The 19,057-nt window shown below is 41.3% G+C and overlaps 1 protein-coding gene across 1 annotated transcript; it reads right to left on the bottom strand.

Moving 5' to 3' along the window:
* Positions 1-248: 248 nt before the first annotated feature.
* Positions 249-18,772, bottom strand: LOC121924277 (zinc finger protein OZF-like). The gene is made up of 8 exons (XM_042455593.1): positions 18,623-18,772; positions 14,166-14,273; positions 10,994-11,068; positions 9,604-9,690; positions 8,396-8,488; positions 7,484-7,567; positions 6,598-6,687; positions 249-4,713 (listed from the first exon to the last, which is right to left on the bottom strand). The coding sequence occupies exons 2-8, from the start codon at positions 14,197-14,199 to the stop codon at positions 3,785-3,787; spliced, it is 1,392 nt and encodes a 463-aa protein (XP_042311527.1). The 5' UTR covers positions 14,200-14,273; positions 18,623-18,772; the 3' UTR covers positions 249-3,784.
* Positions 18,773-19,057: the final 285 nt, after the last annotated feature.

Genomic DNA, 19,057 nt, shown 5'->3' with positions numbered 1-19,057 from the left:
CGTAGGCAAGGCATACTCTCTCAGCCCAAAAAACAGGCAAAGGGAAACTGCCCCTGAAGAAAGCTTGCCAAGAAAACTCTAGGTTGCCATTAACTCAGGAGTCAATTTGAAGGTGCAAAGCAGTAAAGTTTATACAGGTTGAGTCTCCCTTATCTGAAACATTTGGGTCCAGAAGTTTTGGATTTTGGAATATTGGCATATATACACACACCAAGATATCTTGGAGATGGGACCCAAATCTAAACATAATTGTTTATATTTCTTATACCCATTATACACATAGCCTGAAAGTAATTTTATGCACAGTATTTTAAATCATTTTGTGCAGAAAATAAAGTCGATGTACACTGAACCATCAGAAAGCAAAGGTGTCCTTGTCTCAGCCACAGATGTGGAGTTTTGGAATACTTTAGAATTGCAGATAAGGGAGACTCAACCTGAATTTTCAGATCTGGTAGCATAGGTCATTTAGCTTTCAAGACCTGGTTTGGTACTTTGAAGCCCAGTATTTTAAGACCCAAGAGCCAGTGTGGTGTAGTGGTTTGAGCATTGGACTATGACTCTGGAGATCAGGATTCAATGCTCAGCTTAAGCATAAAAAACCCAGAGTGACTTTGGGCAAGCCCACTCTTTCAGCCTCAGATAAGGCAATGGCAAACCCCTCTGAACAAATCTTGTCAAGGAAACCCTATGGTACATTCACTTTAGGGTCACCATAAGTCAAAAATGACTTGGGTGGCCCACATAAACAAATTTTAAGGCCTGGTATCTTGTAGTGTACAAGGACCTGGCGTGATCAAATCTCCTCAGCCACAGAAACCCACTTGAGGGGAGGGGTCTTGAGTAAGTCCCCATGCTCTCAGCCTAAGAGGAAACAACTTCTGAATAAATCTTGTCAAGAAAACTGTGGGGTTCACTGTACAGTGAAAGAGTTGACCTGGAGGCACATAACACGGTACACCATCAAAGAGCCTCCTCATTGCTAAAGAGATTTCAGAAAGGGCAGTCTGCAGCAGGAGCCATTGTGGCACAGTGGTTAAATGCCTGTATTGCAGCCACTCACTCAAAACCATAAGGTTGCAAGTTCAATACTAGCAAAAGGGCTGAAGCATCGCTAAAACGAGTTACCAAATTGTTGGGAGCAATTAGCTTACACTTTGTAAACCACTTAGGGAGTGCTTAAGTGCACTGATAAGTGGTATAGAAATGTACTTGCTATTGTATATACTGAACAAAGTTAAGCACTAAATACAGGAAATGAGATTCCATCTCAACATTAGGAGAAATTTCCTGACAGTAAGGGCTGTTCACCAGTGGAACACACTCCCTTGGAGGAGGATGGAGCCTCCTTCCTTGGAGGTCTTCAGAGTCTGGATGGCCATCTGTCAGGGATGCTTTGATTTGGATTTCCTGCATAGCAGAAGGGGGTTGGACTGGATGGCCCTTGTGGTCTCTTCCAACTCTATGATTCTAAAGCACATAAACCTATAGCACCACAACAGTTATCCTGTGAGAGCCATCCCCAAAATAGGATCTAGTACTAGAGCTGGAGCAAAATAAGAAATCACTCATACTGACCCGTTAGGACCCTGCTGGGGACAAACAGGGCCAGGTACGCTGCTCTGTTTGGCATTTCCATGCTATATTGGATTAAGATGACAATGAATCTCAGCACTTAATTGGGGTATAACGGGATCATTTCTCTGACATGAAATATTTTACAGAGCTCTCTGTTCAACAGAACAGGTGTTAATTTGAGGATAGTAAAACAGTATCCCTTATATAAAATAGCAAAATCAAGGTTTGCTTGATGGAGTTTCTGAAAAATATTTTCAAGCCATGGATGCTTCAAACCATAGATACAGAGGGCCGACTGTATATGCATGTTGTGTGCGCATATTATTTGCTCCGTGACTCAAAATTCAGCAGGCTATAAAATGTTTTAATTGGGAGACTGCTGCCCAACTGTAAGTGTCGACTGCCAAAATGAAAAACCTTTCTATTATAGGAGCACCAGAGGTAAGTCTGGCCAGGCATGCTTATGTAGCCCAGGCCAAGGAATCCTGGTTACAGAGCTAGCTATAAAGCACTTCATAAAGCTTTATGAAGTGACTCTCTTGTCCAAGCAGATAGCCTGTTCCTGTCAGAGGAAGAATCCCAAGCCTGACACCAAAAAGAGACCAAGAGGTAACTGAGTGCAGCTTGAGATGCAACTGGAGTAATCTTCCATAGTAGTTACCACATAGAAAGGCATTAAGAATGGTGTAAGGCTGCACAACAGGGGAGTGAGAAGTGGAAAAGACTAGCACCAGGCCACAACCAGAAGACAAGCAAGACTGAGCTCCAGGGAGCAGAAACGCACAAGGAGAGAAGCAGTTTAGAAATCGAAGGAAGTACTTAGGGGAAGAGGAGCTGCAAGCCAGAATTCTGGATTAGTCCACATATGTTGACATTCCTGCCCCAAATGGATCAGCAGGACCACTGTACTACCTACCCCGGAGTCCACAAATCTGCCAAGTAGCCCTGCAAGCTATAAAGGGCCACTCAAAGACACTCCTTGTCCAGTGCACCATATTCTAAGTTCATCCCCAGAAGCAACTCACCTAATGAGGAGAGGTTGCAACGTCTGTAGCTGTTTATCTCGGGAAAATGGCAAGTAAAGGAAGATATGAGATGTGTAAAATTAGGCATCCCTTACAATACATGACTATTACAACCTTTTCTTCAATCCCTCTGGATCCTCCTTACTAGTGCTAAGTAGTTTATCCCACTAAAAGACTGGTTCTGTGATGCTCATGTTGTGATCAACTATATACTGAACAAAAGCGAGGCTTCAATATGCACTGGTAGACTGCACTTGGGCAGCATTTCCCGTTCCCCGTTATCGCTAGCTAGTTAGTGCCTTTTATTCAGATTTTCTGGTTCCTTTCCTCTTTCAAATCTCCCTCAGACCTGCTTCACCAACAACACAAAATGTGCCACAGAATTTCCTCTGGGACAGCATCAATGAGAAAATGGGTTGCATTCTGGGCAAACTCTAGGGGACTCAACTAACCCAGACCCATCCCACAGAGAGCCACTTGCAAATCTGCATGAATTTTCTAGAACAGAAATATACAAACTAACTCCCCCCAAAATACATGAAATAACGTGGTCATTGGTCATTCGCTGTACTTCAGGTGTAGGTGGATGTCTGCAAACTTCAATGACATTTTTAGAACAAGGGAAGGGGCCACTAACAGATATAACTTGAGAGCCTGCATGGTGTAGTGGTTTGAATGTTAGACTATGACTCTGGAGACCAGGGTTCGAATACCTGCTGGTCCATAAAACCCATTGGGTGACCTTGGGCAAGTCACATGCTCTGTCTCAAAAGAAGCCAATGGCAAACCTCCTCTGAACAAATCTTGCCAACATTATGGTAGGGTCATCTTAAGGTTGCCATTCAGTCAGAAATGGCCTGAAGACACACAACAACAAACGAAAGATACTGTATAACTTGCAGCCCAGAAGAAAAACAACACAGGACACAGCTGTATCATTGGAATGAATGAAGCACAGGAGGTTCCACAACATCAGCACAGACCTAAAGATATGGTAAGGGGTCCAGTGGATGCTAAGCACCCATTTGGAGGTATCAATTGTACTCTTTTACAGCAGGCAGTACATATGGAACCTGGGATGGCCAATTACTGGTGCGTGAGTCTCTCCTGCGTGGATAACTGGATGATTACTGGGGTTCAATATCCAGCTGAAGTTCTTTACACATTCCAGGTCTTGGCAGTTAACCAATATGTTTCCTCTGATGCAAAATTAGGAGTCTCTTCTCAGCATAGCCCTTTCCACACACAAAACATACATATGATTTTTCCCCTGAATGAATCATTTGGTGTCTACTGAGGTTTGACCTCTGAGTGAATTTCTTCCCACATTCCAGGCACTGATAGGGCTTCGCTCCTGTATGAATCAATATGTGTGCGTTAAGGGTTGATTTTTGACTGAAGGTCTTTCCACACTCCAAACAAATATAGGGTTTATTTCCTGTGTGATTGAGTTGATGGGTAATGAGGCTTTTTTCCTCAACAAAGCTTTTCCCACACTCTTGACATTTATATGGATTCTCCCATGCATGAATAGTTTGGTGTCTCTTAAGATTTGACTGATGACTGAAGGATTTCCCACAGTCTAAACATCTATATGGTCTCTCTCCTGTGTGTTTCACTTGATGTAAAATGAGTCCTGAACTGTAACTAAAACCTTTCCCACATTCCTGGCATTTATACGGCTTCTCTCCTGTATGAATTGTTAGGTGTGAATTGAAGATTGACTTCCGAGTGAAGCTCTTTCCACATTCCCCACATTTAAAAGGTTTCTCTCCTGTGTGATTCATTTGATGTCCAACGAGGTCTCTCTTCTCAGAAAAACCTTTTCCACATTCAGGGCATTTATGTGGTTTCTCGCCTGTGTGAACAATTTCATGTCTCTTTAAATGTGACTGCTGACTGAAGCTCTTGCCACACTCTTCACACTTATATGGTTTATCACCAGTGTGATTCATCAAATGTGCCGTGAGGTTTCTCTTCTCAGTAAAGGCTTTTCCACACACGTGGCATTTATAAGGTTTCTCGCCTGTGTGAACAATTTGGTGTCTCTTGAGGTGCGATCGCTGATTGAACCGTTTCTCACACACCTGACATTTAAATGGTTTCTCTCCTGTATGAACAAAGAAATAATAAACATTAACATAAAGAATAAGTGGAGACAGCACACAATACAAATGGAAACAAAAGTAAAAGCACAACATCATAAACACTAGGGGTGGGAACCATGTGGCCATCCAAATGTGGGATTGCAAGTCCCAACAGCGCAGCCAACATATCTAGTGGCAATAAATGAGGGGTGATTTAGTCCAACAACATCTGGAGAGCCACATGACTACCATCTTGATATAAATATTAGGTAATATTTTAAAATAAGCATTTTCAGTTACTAATTGTTTTTCAAATTTTTCCTGCACAGGGGAATGAAATGTTCAACAAGGCTCTCTTGAGTCATGATTTACAAGATACTTCTTTTTGAGACTTGTAAGGTTTTGCCATGATTAGAGGAGAGCTAGAGATGTTGCATATGACACCAAACCATTCCAAACGCATTTAAGGGGGAAGAAACATACCTTTGCTGTCAAAAGAGAAATGAAAAGGAGTTTGTTCAAAAAGTCCATTCCAAATTCCAACATTAGCCTTAGCCCTAGCCCCTTGGAAAAAGCAGGGTATAAATAATGGGAATGGAACAGAAAGTTCTCTACAATCTCCATAAGTCTAATACAGCTTCCAAAATACTGTTGTGGATTTAAGTATAAAGCAGAATTGGAAGATACAAGATTTGTAAAACTTTTCAGATAATCTTCTTAGTGAAATGGGAAAATCCTGAAAATAGGGGTAGACTATTTAACCTGGGCTGCAGGGCAAAGGTTCCCTGAAGGGGACAGAGACATAGTTACATAAAAATATAACGGTTGTATGTCCCTTCCAGTATCACAGGCAGAAAGCTTCTGTTGCTGAGAAGCATTTCCTGATGCCAGGCTTCCCCTAGGCAACTGATAGACCACTGTGTGAACAGAATGTTAAAACTAGAGAGGACTTTGGTCTGACCTAACATGGTGCAACACTTCTTAGGTGTTCATGACTAAATTACCTCTACCCAGTTCTCCACATTTCCAGTGAGGACTCTACAAGAGCTCACAGAGCCATAGCACTCTAGTTGCAAAAAGTGGAAGCAGCAGTGGATAATATCCGTTACTTAAATACCCCAAGAAAATGCAAGTCTAATGGGCTCTGAGCAGTCTGATGGAGATTTATTATACAGACTCTACTCAGAGGGTGTTTTAGGATTTTTCCCTTGAAAACTCTCCAAATATTGGAGAGCAGCATTTACAGATGCTGTGGGCAACTGTAGAAAGCTAGGGGGCCACATTAACTGCTTGGGAGACTCTGGAGGGCTGCACCTTTCCACTGCACCTGCAAAAAAATATTCAAAATTATTTTGTTCCCAAATGCTATTCAGGGGCATTGGGAGATTTCATCATGTTTTGGGGCCTTCCTGGGCCATTTTAGACACAGGAGAGACTGTTTTTTTAACAATAGGAAGCGAGTACAAGTAAAAAAGTTTCAGAAAAAGGCCTTTCCTGAGATATAAGGACTGGGAATCCAAAATGTGGTGGAAATGCACTTTAGAGGGCAAAACAATTCTTTTAAAGTTTTGAAGGTCTTTTTGCAAAAATTATTTTTAACTTCCGGGAAGTTTATGGGGTCTCCAAACGTGGAGGAAATGCCCTCCACACCCCTTAGAGCACATCTGGAGCATTCTGTAGAAAATTTTCTTTCTCCTTGTGGAGATCCTGGGGCCACAAAAACAGCCCAGGAGTCACATGCGGCCCTATGGGCTGCATGTTGCCCACCTCTGATTTACAGATAAATCAAAGAAAATGGGAATCTATATCAACAGGGGCTCCCACTAGATGTGATGCATGGCAAAAAAATCTACTCACAGCAGCCACTCCAGCCCAAGCAGGAGTGATCTGCAAAGATCCTAACCAACCTGTTTCCAGGAAATTCGAAATTGACTCTTCTGTGGTTGAGGAAGTTGGCTCCAGCTCTTGAGTCCCTGATTCAATGCAGTTGCTGCTATCTGCAAACAAGACGTGATTGTGATTGTTTTGCTTTTTATCTGAATCCTGGTGTTCATTCCGGGAGCGGAACACATAGGGAGCGAAATAACAAACTGCACAAAATAAATCAGTGGCTGACTCTGCATTTTCAAACTGTCTGCATTTTCAAACTCTCTTTTGCACCAGTCATGACTTCAGCATCCACTTAAGAAAGCCATCCTGTTAGCTTTGCTTCGTTGTCTTTAGTCACAGTTTATGCTTTCGAAAAGGATAGGGAAGAGAAGGAGCTATTCAGGAGAAATTACCATTAACCGCTGTAATTCTCCTGTAAGTGCAAGTCTGGAGAGGCTGTAAGGAGATCCTAGGACCCACACCTCATAATAGAGTGTTTAATATTGTGGTTATTGACTCTCTTCTTTATTAAAGCTGTCGGAACAGTGTTTTACACAACAAGTATAAAAACTGAAAGGGATTTATACAACTGGTAGGTTAAGACCAAAAAGGGCAATTCCAAAGCTCTTTCAAAGCTATACTAAAGAAAAAAAATCATTTCTGGATAGCCTAGGGTATATTTAAGAAGTTCTGGTGGCTCAGTAGTTAAATGCCATGAATAATTATTATATTTATTTATATTGCGCCTTTTCACCAACGAGGAAGCTTCAGATTGGAACCTTTCAGGGAAGAGTTGTTTCAGTTACCTACTGACTGCTATGTTAAGCTGTTAAACCTATCTTTTTACAACCCAATGATTTTTAAACGGCAGGCTGCTCTGTGGTATGAGGCGAGCTGCAGAAGGAGAGTTAGATCTCAACTCACCAAGTTCATCATCACCTAAACTGTCATAGGATGATTGAGCTGCCAGTGAATTGGGGGAGTTGTCTGACATGGTGATCACCTCACCTAAAGGACAAAAAGATGCAAAGGGAAACTTGTGTGATAGAAATCAATGGCTTTATGAGTGTATGCTATAAGATGTGTGCAGACACATTAATTTCACACCTTCAAATCACTTAATGACATTTTGAACAATGGTAAAAAACCCATCACAAAAACAGATATTGGAGATGTGGTTTACACAGTTTCAAGAATCAATGTAAGTTGATTCTATGTAGAGAGATTTTGTAGCACCTTTGAGACTAACTGAAAGAAAGAAGTTGTCAGCATGAGCTTTCGTAGACTTCAGTCTACTTTTCAGATGCATTTGGTAGAGTGGAAAGCCAGGGTCAGACCTATATATACCATTAGTTCTCACACAGATTCTCACACACTAATGACATATATAGGTCTGTCCTTGACTTTCCACTCCACCAAATGCATCTGAGGAAATAGACTTAAGTCTACAAAAGCACATGCTGGCATCTTACTTGTCTGTATATTTGAATTCTACTGAATTCTATGTTGTTATTGTGTGCCTTCAAGTTGTTTCCAACATATAGTGAACCTATGGTGGGGTTTTCTTGTCAAGATTTGTTCAGAGAGTTTGTTATTGCCTTCCTCTGAGACTGAGACTTGCCCAAAGCCACAAAGTGGGTTTCCATGGCCAAATGGGAATTTGAACCCCAGTCTCCAGAGTCATAGTCCAACACTCAAACCACTACACCATGCTGGATCCTTTGAGATTCTAAGACAAGTGTTTAAACTTTACTTTTTACAGCCTAATTCCTTTCTACATGGATCAAAGTGGAGATTTGAAACAAGTTGAAGAATTCTGTTCAGATCTTGACTTACCTGGTCCTTCATCACCAAAACTGTCACAGGAAGACTGAGCTGCTGGCGAAGTGGGAAAGCTATCAGACACAGCACCGAACACATCTGAAGGACCTAAAGGGGCAAAGGTAAACCTAACATAACCAACAAACAATATCATTATAGCAATGCTGCATCAATAACTGGATGATGTGCATGGGACTGGACCAAAATTGTTGAAACAAGCTGTTCCAGAGTTTTTTGTGGGTTTTTCTTTCTGATGTTTTGCCAAAATCTGTGGCTGGCATCTTAAGAGAACTATGGATGCCGGCCATGAAAGCCTTCAACTTTAAACTGTTCCAGTTTTTACAGATCTTAATGTACAGCAGGAACATTAAGATCCAGGTGTTATAGAAGACTATATATCATCCAAGCTGGAGGATTTAGAAAACAGAAACAGTAGAGTTAGGCGCTGTACATATTGGTCATTAAGGCTGGCATGGAGGGTGAAGTCGCGCCATAGCATCCTTATGATGCACACCCCAAATCAGCCCCCCAAGGTGCTGCGATTCCATGCGCCACTCCACATGGTGCATGGCATCATTGTGCTGCGTCCATACGGTGCAGTGCCAAAGGAGCACCATATAGCATGGCACCGTGGCTATCACACCTTTTCCAGGGCACAGAAAGAAGCTGCTTTTTGCAGTTCCCTTTCGTGCTCTGGAAAAGATGGATTGCGGCCAAGGCGTGCAGTTGCCATGGCCCTGATCTGGCTGAAGAAGGGCGGCCTCAGGGCTGCTTGTGCAGCCCCTTAATTTATGCTTTGGGGTCCTGGAGGGAGAGGAGGTGGCACCATAATCCCTTTGTTTTCCTCAATTGCTGAAACATGCTATGATTCAAAATAATCAGCTGATCTTGATTTCAACCATAATGGATTTGGTTCCCATTTGCAAGTCTTTAATCAGGTTAGGAACACTGTAATACATTTTGCTGGATATAGAAGAAAAGTTTGGGGAGGGGGTCAATAAAATGCCTAGCACTGTATTGTATAACTGTAAATCTTGTAAGATGTTTATTGTGAAATTCTGAAGAAGTGTAGGGGCATAACATTCCTTTCATTGAAAGATTGTGAGATAAGAATACATTACCAATGGCTTTTCTCCATTAAATTGCTGGTTTTTCATGCCCCCCTGAAAAAGTTTATTGCATATAATATGTCCCAAACAAAAGAAGTGAAGTGTTTAATATACCATTTTTAAAAACTCGAGAACCAGCTCTTTCATTTGGAACTTCCCAAACTGGGTTTCTGAACTTAGAGCCATGGCGGATGACAGTTCCTGTCAAACAGAAAAAGTAAATAAAAATTAGGCTGTCATGTTTTAGGTGCCGCTAATAAACTGGCAGTTGTTCTCTCAATACAGCTCCTAGTAGCTGTTCTACATTATGGATCGGCAAAGAGATTTTTGATTAATGTAATCAAGTCAAGTCAAAGACTTCATCTTTGTTCTGAGGCATGGACCTTAGACAGTTTGGAATTTTCCTATAAGATCTTGTCCTTCCTCACCTAACACATGAGAGGTAAGCAAGAAGCCCCTATAAAGCGCAATCCTATCCAAGTAAGGCCCACTGAGTGAGGACTTCTCTATTCAGAGGTGGTGTCGTGAGTTTTCCAGCAAAACTAAAACTGGAAAATCTTCCAGTGTTCTAAACTATGTTATCTCATGTATCACTTTTGGTTATTATATTCAAACACACTGAAAATTCTATGTGGCAATTATTTTACTGGAATATTTATAAGAATGTAAAGAGAACAGCATATACTCCCTTTACATTTAACAATGAATTACTACATCTGAAAGAACATTTCTAAAGGTCACATACTTAAAAAGAGCTGTACCTGATAGATCTTATATCAACAGTTTAATTTTCTTTTGCTGAGGTATAACTGTAGTACCTTCAGTGTCATTTAGTCAGTATTTGCACTACTTATCAGTCCCATTTCAAGGGGAGAAAAACCAATTTAAATTCAATTGCTTGAATATTTTACTTATATCAGTGAGCACAGTTAACGTATCACATTTGTACTACTTGCACATGTGACAGATTGAGATTTTGTAAAACTGAAGCAAGCTTAGCAGTGTAGTCATTTGTCAATGTACTCCTCTGCAATGCTTGTCTCTAGAATATTAACTAAAATGTCATATCTTTTAATTAGAGAATATAACATGATTGAGTAAAGTACAACAGCCCAGACAACTATGGATTTTCCATGAAGAAATATAGCATTGGAAAATCTGCCACTGCTCAGAGCAAGTATGTCCATGAAACTAGCTCCTCAGGAACATCAACCACAGATGAATCATGGGATGATGGAACCATAGTTTGCCAACTGACAAGACAACTGCTTGAGGCAATAGCTCAGCTCAGCCAATTTTAAAATTATCTTTTTTTGACTGCACATCACTTCCCAAGTTTCACCTGACTAAGGAAATGAAATGCTCAGTAATGGATTACTTCAGTAGTGGATTTAGCACCAAAGGGATTTCCCTTTCAGATTAACTGTGATACCCAACACACACACCACTTATAGCAACTATTCTGGCTCAAGCAGTTGCAGTATATTCAAAGCCTTTGACCTACTTGTATTCAGAGAGTTAGAACATGGCTTCTCTGCTGTTGAAGCTAGTGCCACCTCTCGGATTGGATAGCCAGCACCTGGAAAGAAGAACAGATTAATAAAATTTATTTTTAAAAAAGAAAGAAGAACAGATCAATTCACCATGCTTTGTCTATTACCTGAGTCTTTGTCAGTTATGGAAAGGAAAAGCTAGAAGAACAGGAATACGGTATGTGGCAAGTTAAGAAAATCAGCAGCCATCTTTGTGCTTTTTTAGATAGTCTTTCTGTGCTAGTGAATACTTCAGCAACCACTTCACAAGTCTTCTCAAATGGATCTACTGTAGTGGGCTTGCATCCATTCACTTGAGTCAAGGCAGGCTGGATTTACTATTAGGGGGAAATCAGTCTTATTAATTTCAGTTCCCCTATGGGTTGGAAGGCCTGAGTTGGGTATCATACAGAATGGGTATCATGCAGAATGAACACCTTACATTCACCCTCTCATATTGATATTTTTAGTTTCGGCTACTAATTTTTCAGTTTGTTAAAGATGTTTAGTTATCAAGATACAGAATTTGGTGATCAGCATATACTGAGATATATACAAAAGTTGGAAGTTACCATAATTTATTCAGTTGGCAGGTTGAACTAATGTTATATTTTCTTTCAAAATTATACTAAAAAAATTACACACAGAGAGAGAGAGAGAGAGAGAGAGGTGAACATTAATACCTGGACAGAGATGTCAGATAGATACAGAATTCTAATTATTATTAGTGCTCTAGCTTGCAAGAAAAATATGGGATAAAAGTGATGCCTTCTCCTCTAATACTAGGGTATTGACTCAATCATATACCCTTCAAATTAAATTAATCCATTTATGAGTAGGTGAGAAAGACATGACAGGGAGAGTGTGTGACATTTCATAGGGGATCACCTATGATGTTGGAGAGCCAGAAAGTCAAACTGGAGGACCTGAAGGTTTCCCAGCTTCAGAAAATGAAAGGACTGACTCTGAAAGGGATTCACCACAGAGAAAAGGAATATTTACATCACTGACCTCTCAATTATTGTGTATCAGATATCAATATTATTAAGGGGTTAAATGTCAGCTGGCTGGCTGGCTACAGGTGTATTTGGAATATTTGTCAGGGTGAAGTTTCTCTGGGAGATGAGATCAACTTGGGAGCTGAATTCATTAAGCCAAAGTAGAATAAATTGAGTTAATTGTCCCATGTCCTGGAGAATGATTTGAATCAATTTTTAAAACAAGTTTCTCCTGCCTGTTGGAGAAATTGTGGAGACCCTGTACACCATGTACTGTTCATCTTGCTGTACATGTGGCCTCTGTAACTTAAAGTAATTTGTTTTGGAGACCAACAGTAAACTTAATTGGGAAATTCTGATGGCAGAGTACTAAATTTATAAAGTTTTGCTCCTCCTGTCAATCTTTCTAGGGATAGTGCTTTTGGTAGCAGTTCATTTCAAAATCACTACTGAATATTGCAAACAGATAGAGGAGAGAAAAAAACGAGAACAGTGCCAATGGTGTGAATTGTAGTACCAAACAAATTACTACACTTCCAGAATAACCAGGGAAACAAAACATAAATTAGAGGGTGTCCACATAATGTGGTGGTTCAAGGTTTGCACAAGGCATCTCAAATACCACTTTCTGAAATACTAAAAAACATGAGATGGACCAAAATCCAACCGTGTCAACTGTAGACTCATTTGCAATCATATTACCAACAGTTTGCAAGGTTTCATCAAAAAGCACTGGCACACAATTCACCATACACCAAGTTGTCAAGAAAAGCCCCAGGTTTCACTTAGAACATCCAAAAACATTACAGGTGTTTTGGTGAGTAGCAATTTCAGGAAACAGAAACAAAGGGCTCGTAAAGACAGGCCAAATTAAAGCTGATTCGGGTCACTGTGGAGGTTTGCTGTTTAAATGACACACGCATCTTAAGAGGCCAGAAGCCAGCTTTGGCATGGCTTCAGGACTCTTAGGACATATACAACATTCAAACAGTAAACCTCCAAAGTGACCCAAATCAGCTTTATTTTGGCCTGTCTTTACGGGCTCAAACTTCCAGAACACTCTGATGGGTACTACTAGATACACTGGACATCACCCCCCGTGGCCACTGTGCCTGTTGCATGTACCTGTATACAGTGGTCCCTCCACATTTGTTGGAGTTAGGGGTGAAGGACCTCTGTAAATGTGGAAATACCGCAAATAAAAAATGCTATTCTTTTCACCGAAGAGAACACCTCTTTAGAAATATCTCTAGGCCCTCCAGTGCAACTCTATGGTCAACATCTTGTTGGAAATTGATCATAAAATCATGCTGGAGGACCTACAAATGCCAAGGGAAGTGTTTTCTCTAAGAACCTCTAGAGTCTAGATTCTCCAGCACTACTCAATAGTCAACTTATGCAAGTGTCTAAAAACATACATAATACCTTTCAAACTTAAGAAGCAATAAAACAGGTGCTCCCTTAGTAAGTCATTCCCTAAAATTCTATCATCCTGAAATAGACTTCAGATTTTACACTATAGAAGAAGTGACTAATATTCATGAGAAGATTGTATTAAAGAAATCGGTAGGGTGGATTTTAAATTAAAATATTTGGCCCCTAAAGGACTAAATGAGGATATTGATCTCTCGTAAATTTCCTCAGAGTTCTTTTCAATACGATTGTTATTGACACATCGCTGAAGGCTAACTCCCTCCTTTCCCCCCACTTTGAGCCTACTTCACATTTCTTTTTTGTTCAGCAAATGGAACAACATTATCAGCTTCAGAAATTTCTTCAAATTCTGAATCCATCTGTAAAGGCTCTAGGCAGTGTAAAAAGATTAAAAACCTACTATGTATGTTTTATGATATAATTAAGTCTTGTCCTTTTATATTTATTATTTTCATGTTTTTATGTAGCCCCTGAAGAAGGTCATAAAATATATATAAAGACTGAAATGTTTTGGGCTTTTTCTGCAATAAAGCAGCCATCTGTCAAGCATGTTCAGATGTGCCTTTTGTTTTTCCTATGGAAGGAAGCCCAAGAACCAGCAAGACTGAAGAAGTAGGCTCAGGGTAATGAACTAGAGCAATTCTGTAAAAAGATAGCGCAAATATTTTCTGCCACTTGCAAATTGACTTTACTGACCAAGTTGAATCCTTACCAAGAGAGACCATTGCCCCATCACTCTCCTCCATGATTTCCCTGTGCTGTTGGTTCCAGATCACTACTCCTCCTTGATAAAATGCACAAACACTTCCTCCAAGTTCACCTGAAAGAAGAAAAGATTATCTGTTTGTAGATAATTAAGGTCATCCTATTTCTAAGCAGCCTGCAAAAGAATATCTGAGTGGAAGCACTGGGGATTTTAACGAAAGATTAAAGAACAGCATTCAAGAACAGCACTCCCAGCCTTCTAGGTGGCAAATGTGAAAAGATGCATGAAGAAAATAACAGATCCTTCTTGATCAATGAAGGTTTGCAGAAGATAACCTCCAACAAATCCCTTATTCTTTTTTAAGTTTTAAAGATAATACTGGCCATTGGCATGCATGTCAGCACTCTGTGCATACAATAAGCTTTGGGACAAATAGAAACAAATGCTACTTTAAAAAGAATGCTCTCTAGGATGTAAGGATGTGGGATTTGCAAATGACCCACAGTTTATACTGTGGCCCATATCCTCAGGTCCTTTTTTTAAAATCCCAATTTGGCTACTATTGGCCCGGATCGGCTTACCTTCTTATGCTACTCTCTCCTTGCAGTAGGATTTAGCATGACCCACAGCTTATTTCAGATTGTAAAGACTTCACTGCTTATTCTTTTGGAACTAGCCTATTATTGGCATGTGTTGGCACACCTGACAATGCTCTGCAAATAAAAATTTTTTTAGGATGGATGGGTGTCAGTGCATCCTCATAGAGAATAATCTCTTGGAACTATGGGTACATCAGGTGCCTCACACTTATTTTGGAATACAGAGCCCACTGCCTTATTATTTGCTTGCTAATACTGTATGGCTATTAGTGGCAGCAACATAGCAGTGACTTTCCCACACATACAAGATCTGGGACAAACGAGGATAGTGTCATCTCTGTATGTGCATGATTTCAGGTGGCACGCAGCTTATACTGGTACAAAGAGAGACAGTTTCTTACCTGTCATTATCACTGCATTGACAGGGCATGTTTTTTTTTTTAATTAAAGTGTTTTTCCACTCATGGCGATATAGATCAGGGAGCATTTCACAATTTAATGTGACATGCAGTGACATATGAAGTTCTAGTCCTAACAAATCTTAAATCTTGAAATGTGTTCTAGGCTTCCAAAGAGGGAACTGGGAATAAGAAATTTCAGCATTGCACCATGTAGTCAATGACAACAGGTGTGAATAAAAAAAGGAATTTATCAAGACTCTGGATGGAGGCCCCCTCCTTTAGACTTCATTGTTTTTTTAAATGTTTTGATCATGTTTAACTTATGAGCTGCCGTGGGTTCCTTTTTGGGGGACAAAGACGGCATAACAGTGAAATAAATAAATAAAATACTTCTCTCTATCCTTCATATCCAGATTCTTCCCCATATGTGCTGAGTGTATGTATGGACAATGTAATGGTTCCTAGTTCATTAACAGGGTTTTTGCCCCCAAAGACATGGGTATTTTTTTCTCAAGAGTCTCTAGGCATTTTTAAACTCTCCCCCACGGCCATCTGTACTTCACCTGAGATATTAAGCCTCAGTGGCACCAAGGCTGGGCTATGATGAGAAGGGAGCAAAATGATAACATTGCCCCCAAATAGGAATTCTCTCCCCATTAAATTTTTCTTCAGTCCCCAAATTTGAAGCATCACAGTAATTAAAAACTTCAACTGAACATTTAGAAATGCAGTCAAGACACTCAAAGGAAAAGAGACAGGCAAAGCGACCAAGTGGATGTGAATATCATCAAATATCCAAAATCCACACAATAGTTACACTTTTGTGAAGTCAACGTCTTTCATGGCTGGCATCCATAGTTTTTCTTGAGTTTTTCGGGCTATGTGGCCAAGTTATAATATAGCCAAAAAACCCACAAAAAACTAAAGTTACATCTTTATTGGGCCAACCAAAATGCACAAACTACGTAAGAAAAGCTTTGGAAGCATCATGAGTCATTCAAAATACATACATACATCCTGTATGTTATGCATTTTGGTTGGCCAAAATGCTGTTCTGTGGATTATGGATGTTGTTATAACGTCGCTGTATGTCAAAAACAGCTACCCTTAGATATATCATCAAATATGAGTTCTAGGTGTGAACCATTTTCAATGTCTCACTCGCAGCAATGCTAGAAATCTGGAGACCCATGGAAACTTGGACTGAGGCTGCTGCCATGCTGCACAATTAAAGCAGTTTGGCATCGCTTTAACCACCATGGTTCCGTCCCATGGAATCTTGGGATTTGTAATTTGTTGTGGCACCAGAGCTCTGACAGAGAAGGCTAACTAGCCCTCAAAACTATAAATCCCAGAATTTCATAGCACAGAACCATGGCTGTGAAATGTTGAGAGCTAGCATGGCGTAGTGGTTTGAGTGTTGGACTATGACTCTGAAGACCAGGATTCGAATCCTGACTCAGCCATGGAAAGCCACTGAGAAGCACTGGGCAAGTCACGTTCTCTCAGCCTTAGGGGAAGACAATGGCAAACCTCCTCTGAACAAATCTTGCAAAGAACCCCATGATGGGTTCACCTTAGGGTTGCTGTAAGTCAGAAAGGCCTTGAAGGCACACAGCAAGTATTGTATATTCTCATGTAGAAAGAAGTCTAAAGATTTTAGTCAAAAAATTGATTCTAAAGCCCTGTATCTACTTATCCATGGGTCAATGGATTTCCTCTTATATAAAAAGGGAACCATCCCCTGGTGAATGGCAAGAGCATAATCTGTCCTGGAAGCACTGACCCCCTTTCTATTCTCTTATCTTATCTTTAGGATGTGCACAAACAGTTACTGTTTATACTCATCTACAAGTCTAGAAATCCACAAACGGATTGGAATCTATTCAAATTTGCCATTCAGGGCAAGTGTAGTGTAAACCACGATCCAATGTTGAATATATCCATTGATTCAGATCACACACGGATTTATCTGTAAGTGGAAATGAGGCCAGACACTCCCAAATTCAAGGGAGGAGGCAACTCTTATGGAGGGGGTTCTCCCCACTCAGGGTGACCAGAAGGCATCCTAACTGCAAAGAAAGACCAGGCACCGCAAATTGTAACACATTGAAGAAGAAGGTGGGACTGAAATTCCCTCTTCTACACAGCCACTAAACACACAAGCCTAAGGTGACCTCAACCCAAAGAAGGACAAGACACAAGACAGTCAAGAAAAATGGAGTACATGACCAAATCAAAGCTGCAAAAAAACCATGTGCTTCTTGGTCCTGGTCAAAATGGAGGACATCGTGGAACTCCTCCTGGACAGAAGGTGGGAATGGAGGGCAAGTCCTGGAAAAGGAGGATGTCTGGTCACCCCTGGCTGGATGTCTTCACTGCAAAGGAGCGCAAGGGACCACAAAATGTACAACACTCAAGGACAAAATGTAGGGTATAATCAAATCAAAGCTGAAAACACCAATATAAATGTAAATTCATGCTTCTTGGTCATGCTCAAAATGGAAAATATGAAACTTCTCCTACACAGGAGGTTGAAATGGAGGATAGGTCCTGCAAAAGGAGGACCTCTGGTCACCCTGACCAAATGTCATAAACCACGAAGGAGGGCAAGGCACCCACTCAAAATGTAGGACATTACAGAAAAAAGGAGGACACGACCAAATCAATGCTTGGAAACACACATATAAATATAAATTCATGCTTCTTGCTTGTGCTCAAAATGGAGGACATTTTGATAAGTTCTCCTGGACAGAAGGTGGAAATGTGGGACAAAGTCCTGGAAAAGGAGGGCAAGACACTGCAAAAAATGGAGGGCGTCCAAGGGAAAAAAAGGGCTGACAATCAAGAAGCTGAAAGCATATAAACATAAATCCACACGTCTTAAGTATGCTCAAAATAGAGGACATTTTGGGAAAGTGAAGGACATTTTCGGAACCCCTCCTGGACAGAAGCAGGGAATGGAAGCCAGGGTCCTGGAAAAGGAGGGCAAGGCACCTCAGAAATGGAGGACATTCAAGAGAAAAATGGAGGACACACCCCAATCCTTCCTGGAGAGAAGCTGGGATTGGAGGACAGGATCCTGGGTGAAAAGGAGGACGGGGCCCCTTAGGAACAATGCTGAGCCAAGCCTTTTTCAAAAGCAGCAGCAGCAGCAGCTCTCACAAAATGGCTGCCGCAGAGTCCCTCTAGGAAATGGCTGCCTGGCTGAGCAGAAGGGAGGGAGAAACCCACAGAGACGCCGCTCCTGTTTCGTGGGATGAAAGCTAAGGGGCCTTCCCAAAGTCCTGAGTTCGAGTCATGCGCTCTTCCGACGCCCCCAAAATACACTGTTTCCCCCTCCCAGCCCTTTCAGCCCTTCTTCCCTTCGCCTTGTCCCAGGCACACACACACACACACTCCCCGGGGTTGTTTATTGTTTGATTGGAGGGTCCCAAAGGCACAAGGAAAGGCTGGGACTCACCAGAAAAGCCCTTCTGGGGAGAGAAGGACCCAATGGCCCCCAAAAAGGAAAGGAGGGCTGGAAGGAGAGACAGAGGCAGCTCACCTCCTTCTTCTCCTCCTCTCCAGGAGGCTTTGAGGAGGAAACCGGAAATTGGGGATAGAGGACATAGGCCACCCTGGCCGCTCTAGGCATCAACTTCCGGCTTCTCCACAATGAGAGTCTATGCGCAGGGAGAGAAGGGTTGGCTGGGGCTCTCTTTCTCTCCCTCTCTATGGAAGGCGCTCTTCTTCCGCTTCCGCCTTCCAGCGTCCTTCTTCTCTAGGAATCCATCTCTGCTGTCTTTCATTTTAAACCTTCCAGTGGGGGTTTCTCAACCTTTGGGCCTCAAATTCTTTGGGAGTTCAGTTCCCAGAATCCCCAGCCAGCAGCCTTGGCCAAGGTTCAGGAATTCTG

This window comes from Sceloporus undulatus, chromosome 2 (genome assembly GCF_019175285.1).
Source record: "Sceloporus undulatus isolate JIND9_A2432 ecotype Alabama chromosome 2, SceUnd_v1.1, whole genome shotgun sequence".
Taxonomy (NCBI): domain Eukaryota; kingdom Metazoa; phylum Chordata; class Lepidosauria; order Squamata; family Phrynosomatidae; genus Sceloporus; species Sceloporus undulatus.
The sequence above is the reverse complement of the archived record's forward strand: the minus strand, read 5'-3'. Positions and strand labels throughout refer to the sequence as shown.

What these genes read in the sequence shown, in the direction of transcription:
- LOC121924277 (XM_042455593.1), bottom strand. Translation starts at nt 14,199, where the DNA reads ATGGAGGAGAGTGATGGGGCAATGGTCTCTCTTG. An exon ending in TGGGGCAATGGTCTCTCTTG is followed by an intron (nt 11,069 to 14,165) that starts GTAAGGATTCAA and finishes TCTTCTTTCCAG; the next exon opens with GTGCTGGCTATCCAATCCGA. An exon ending in TTCTCGAGTTTTTAAAAATG is followed by an intron (nt 8,489 to 9,603) that starts GTATATTAAACA and finishes TTGCCCCTTTAG; the next exon opens with GTCCTTCAGATGTGTTCGGT.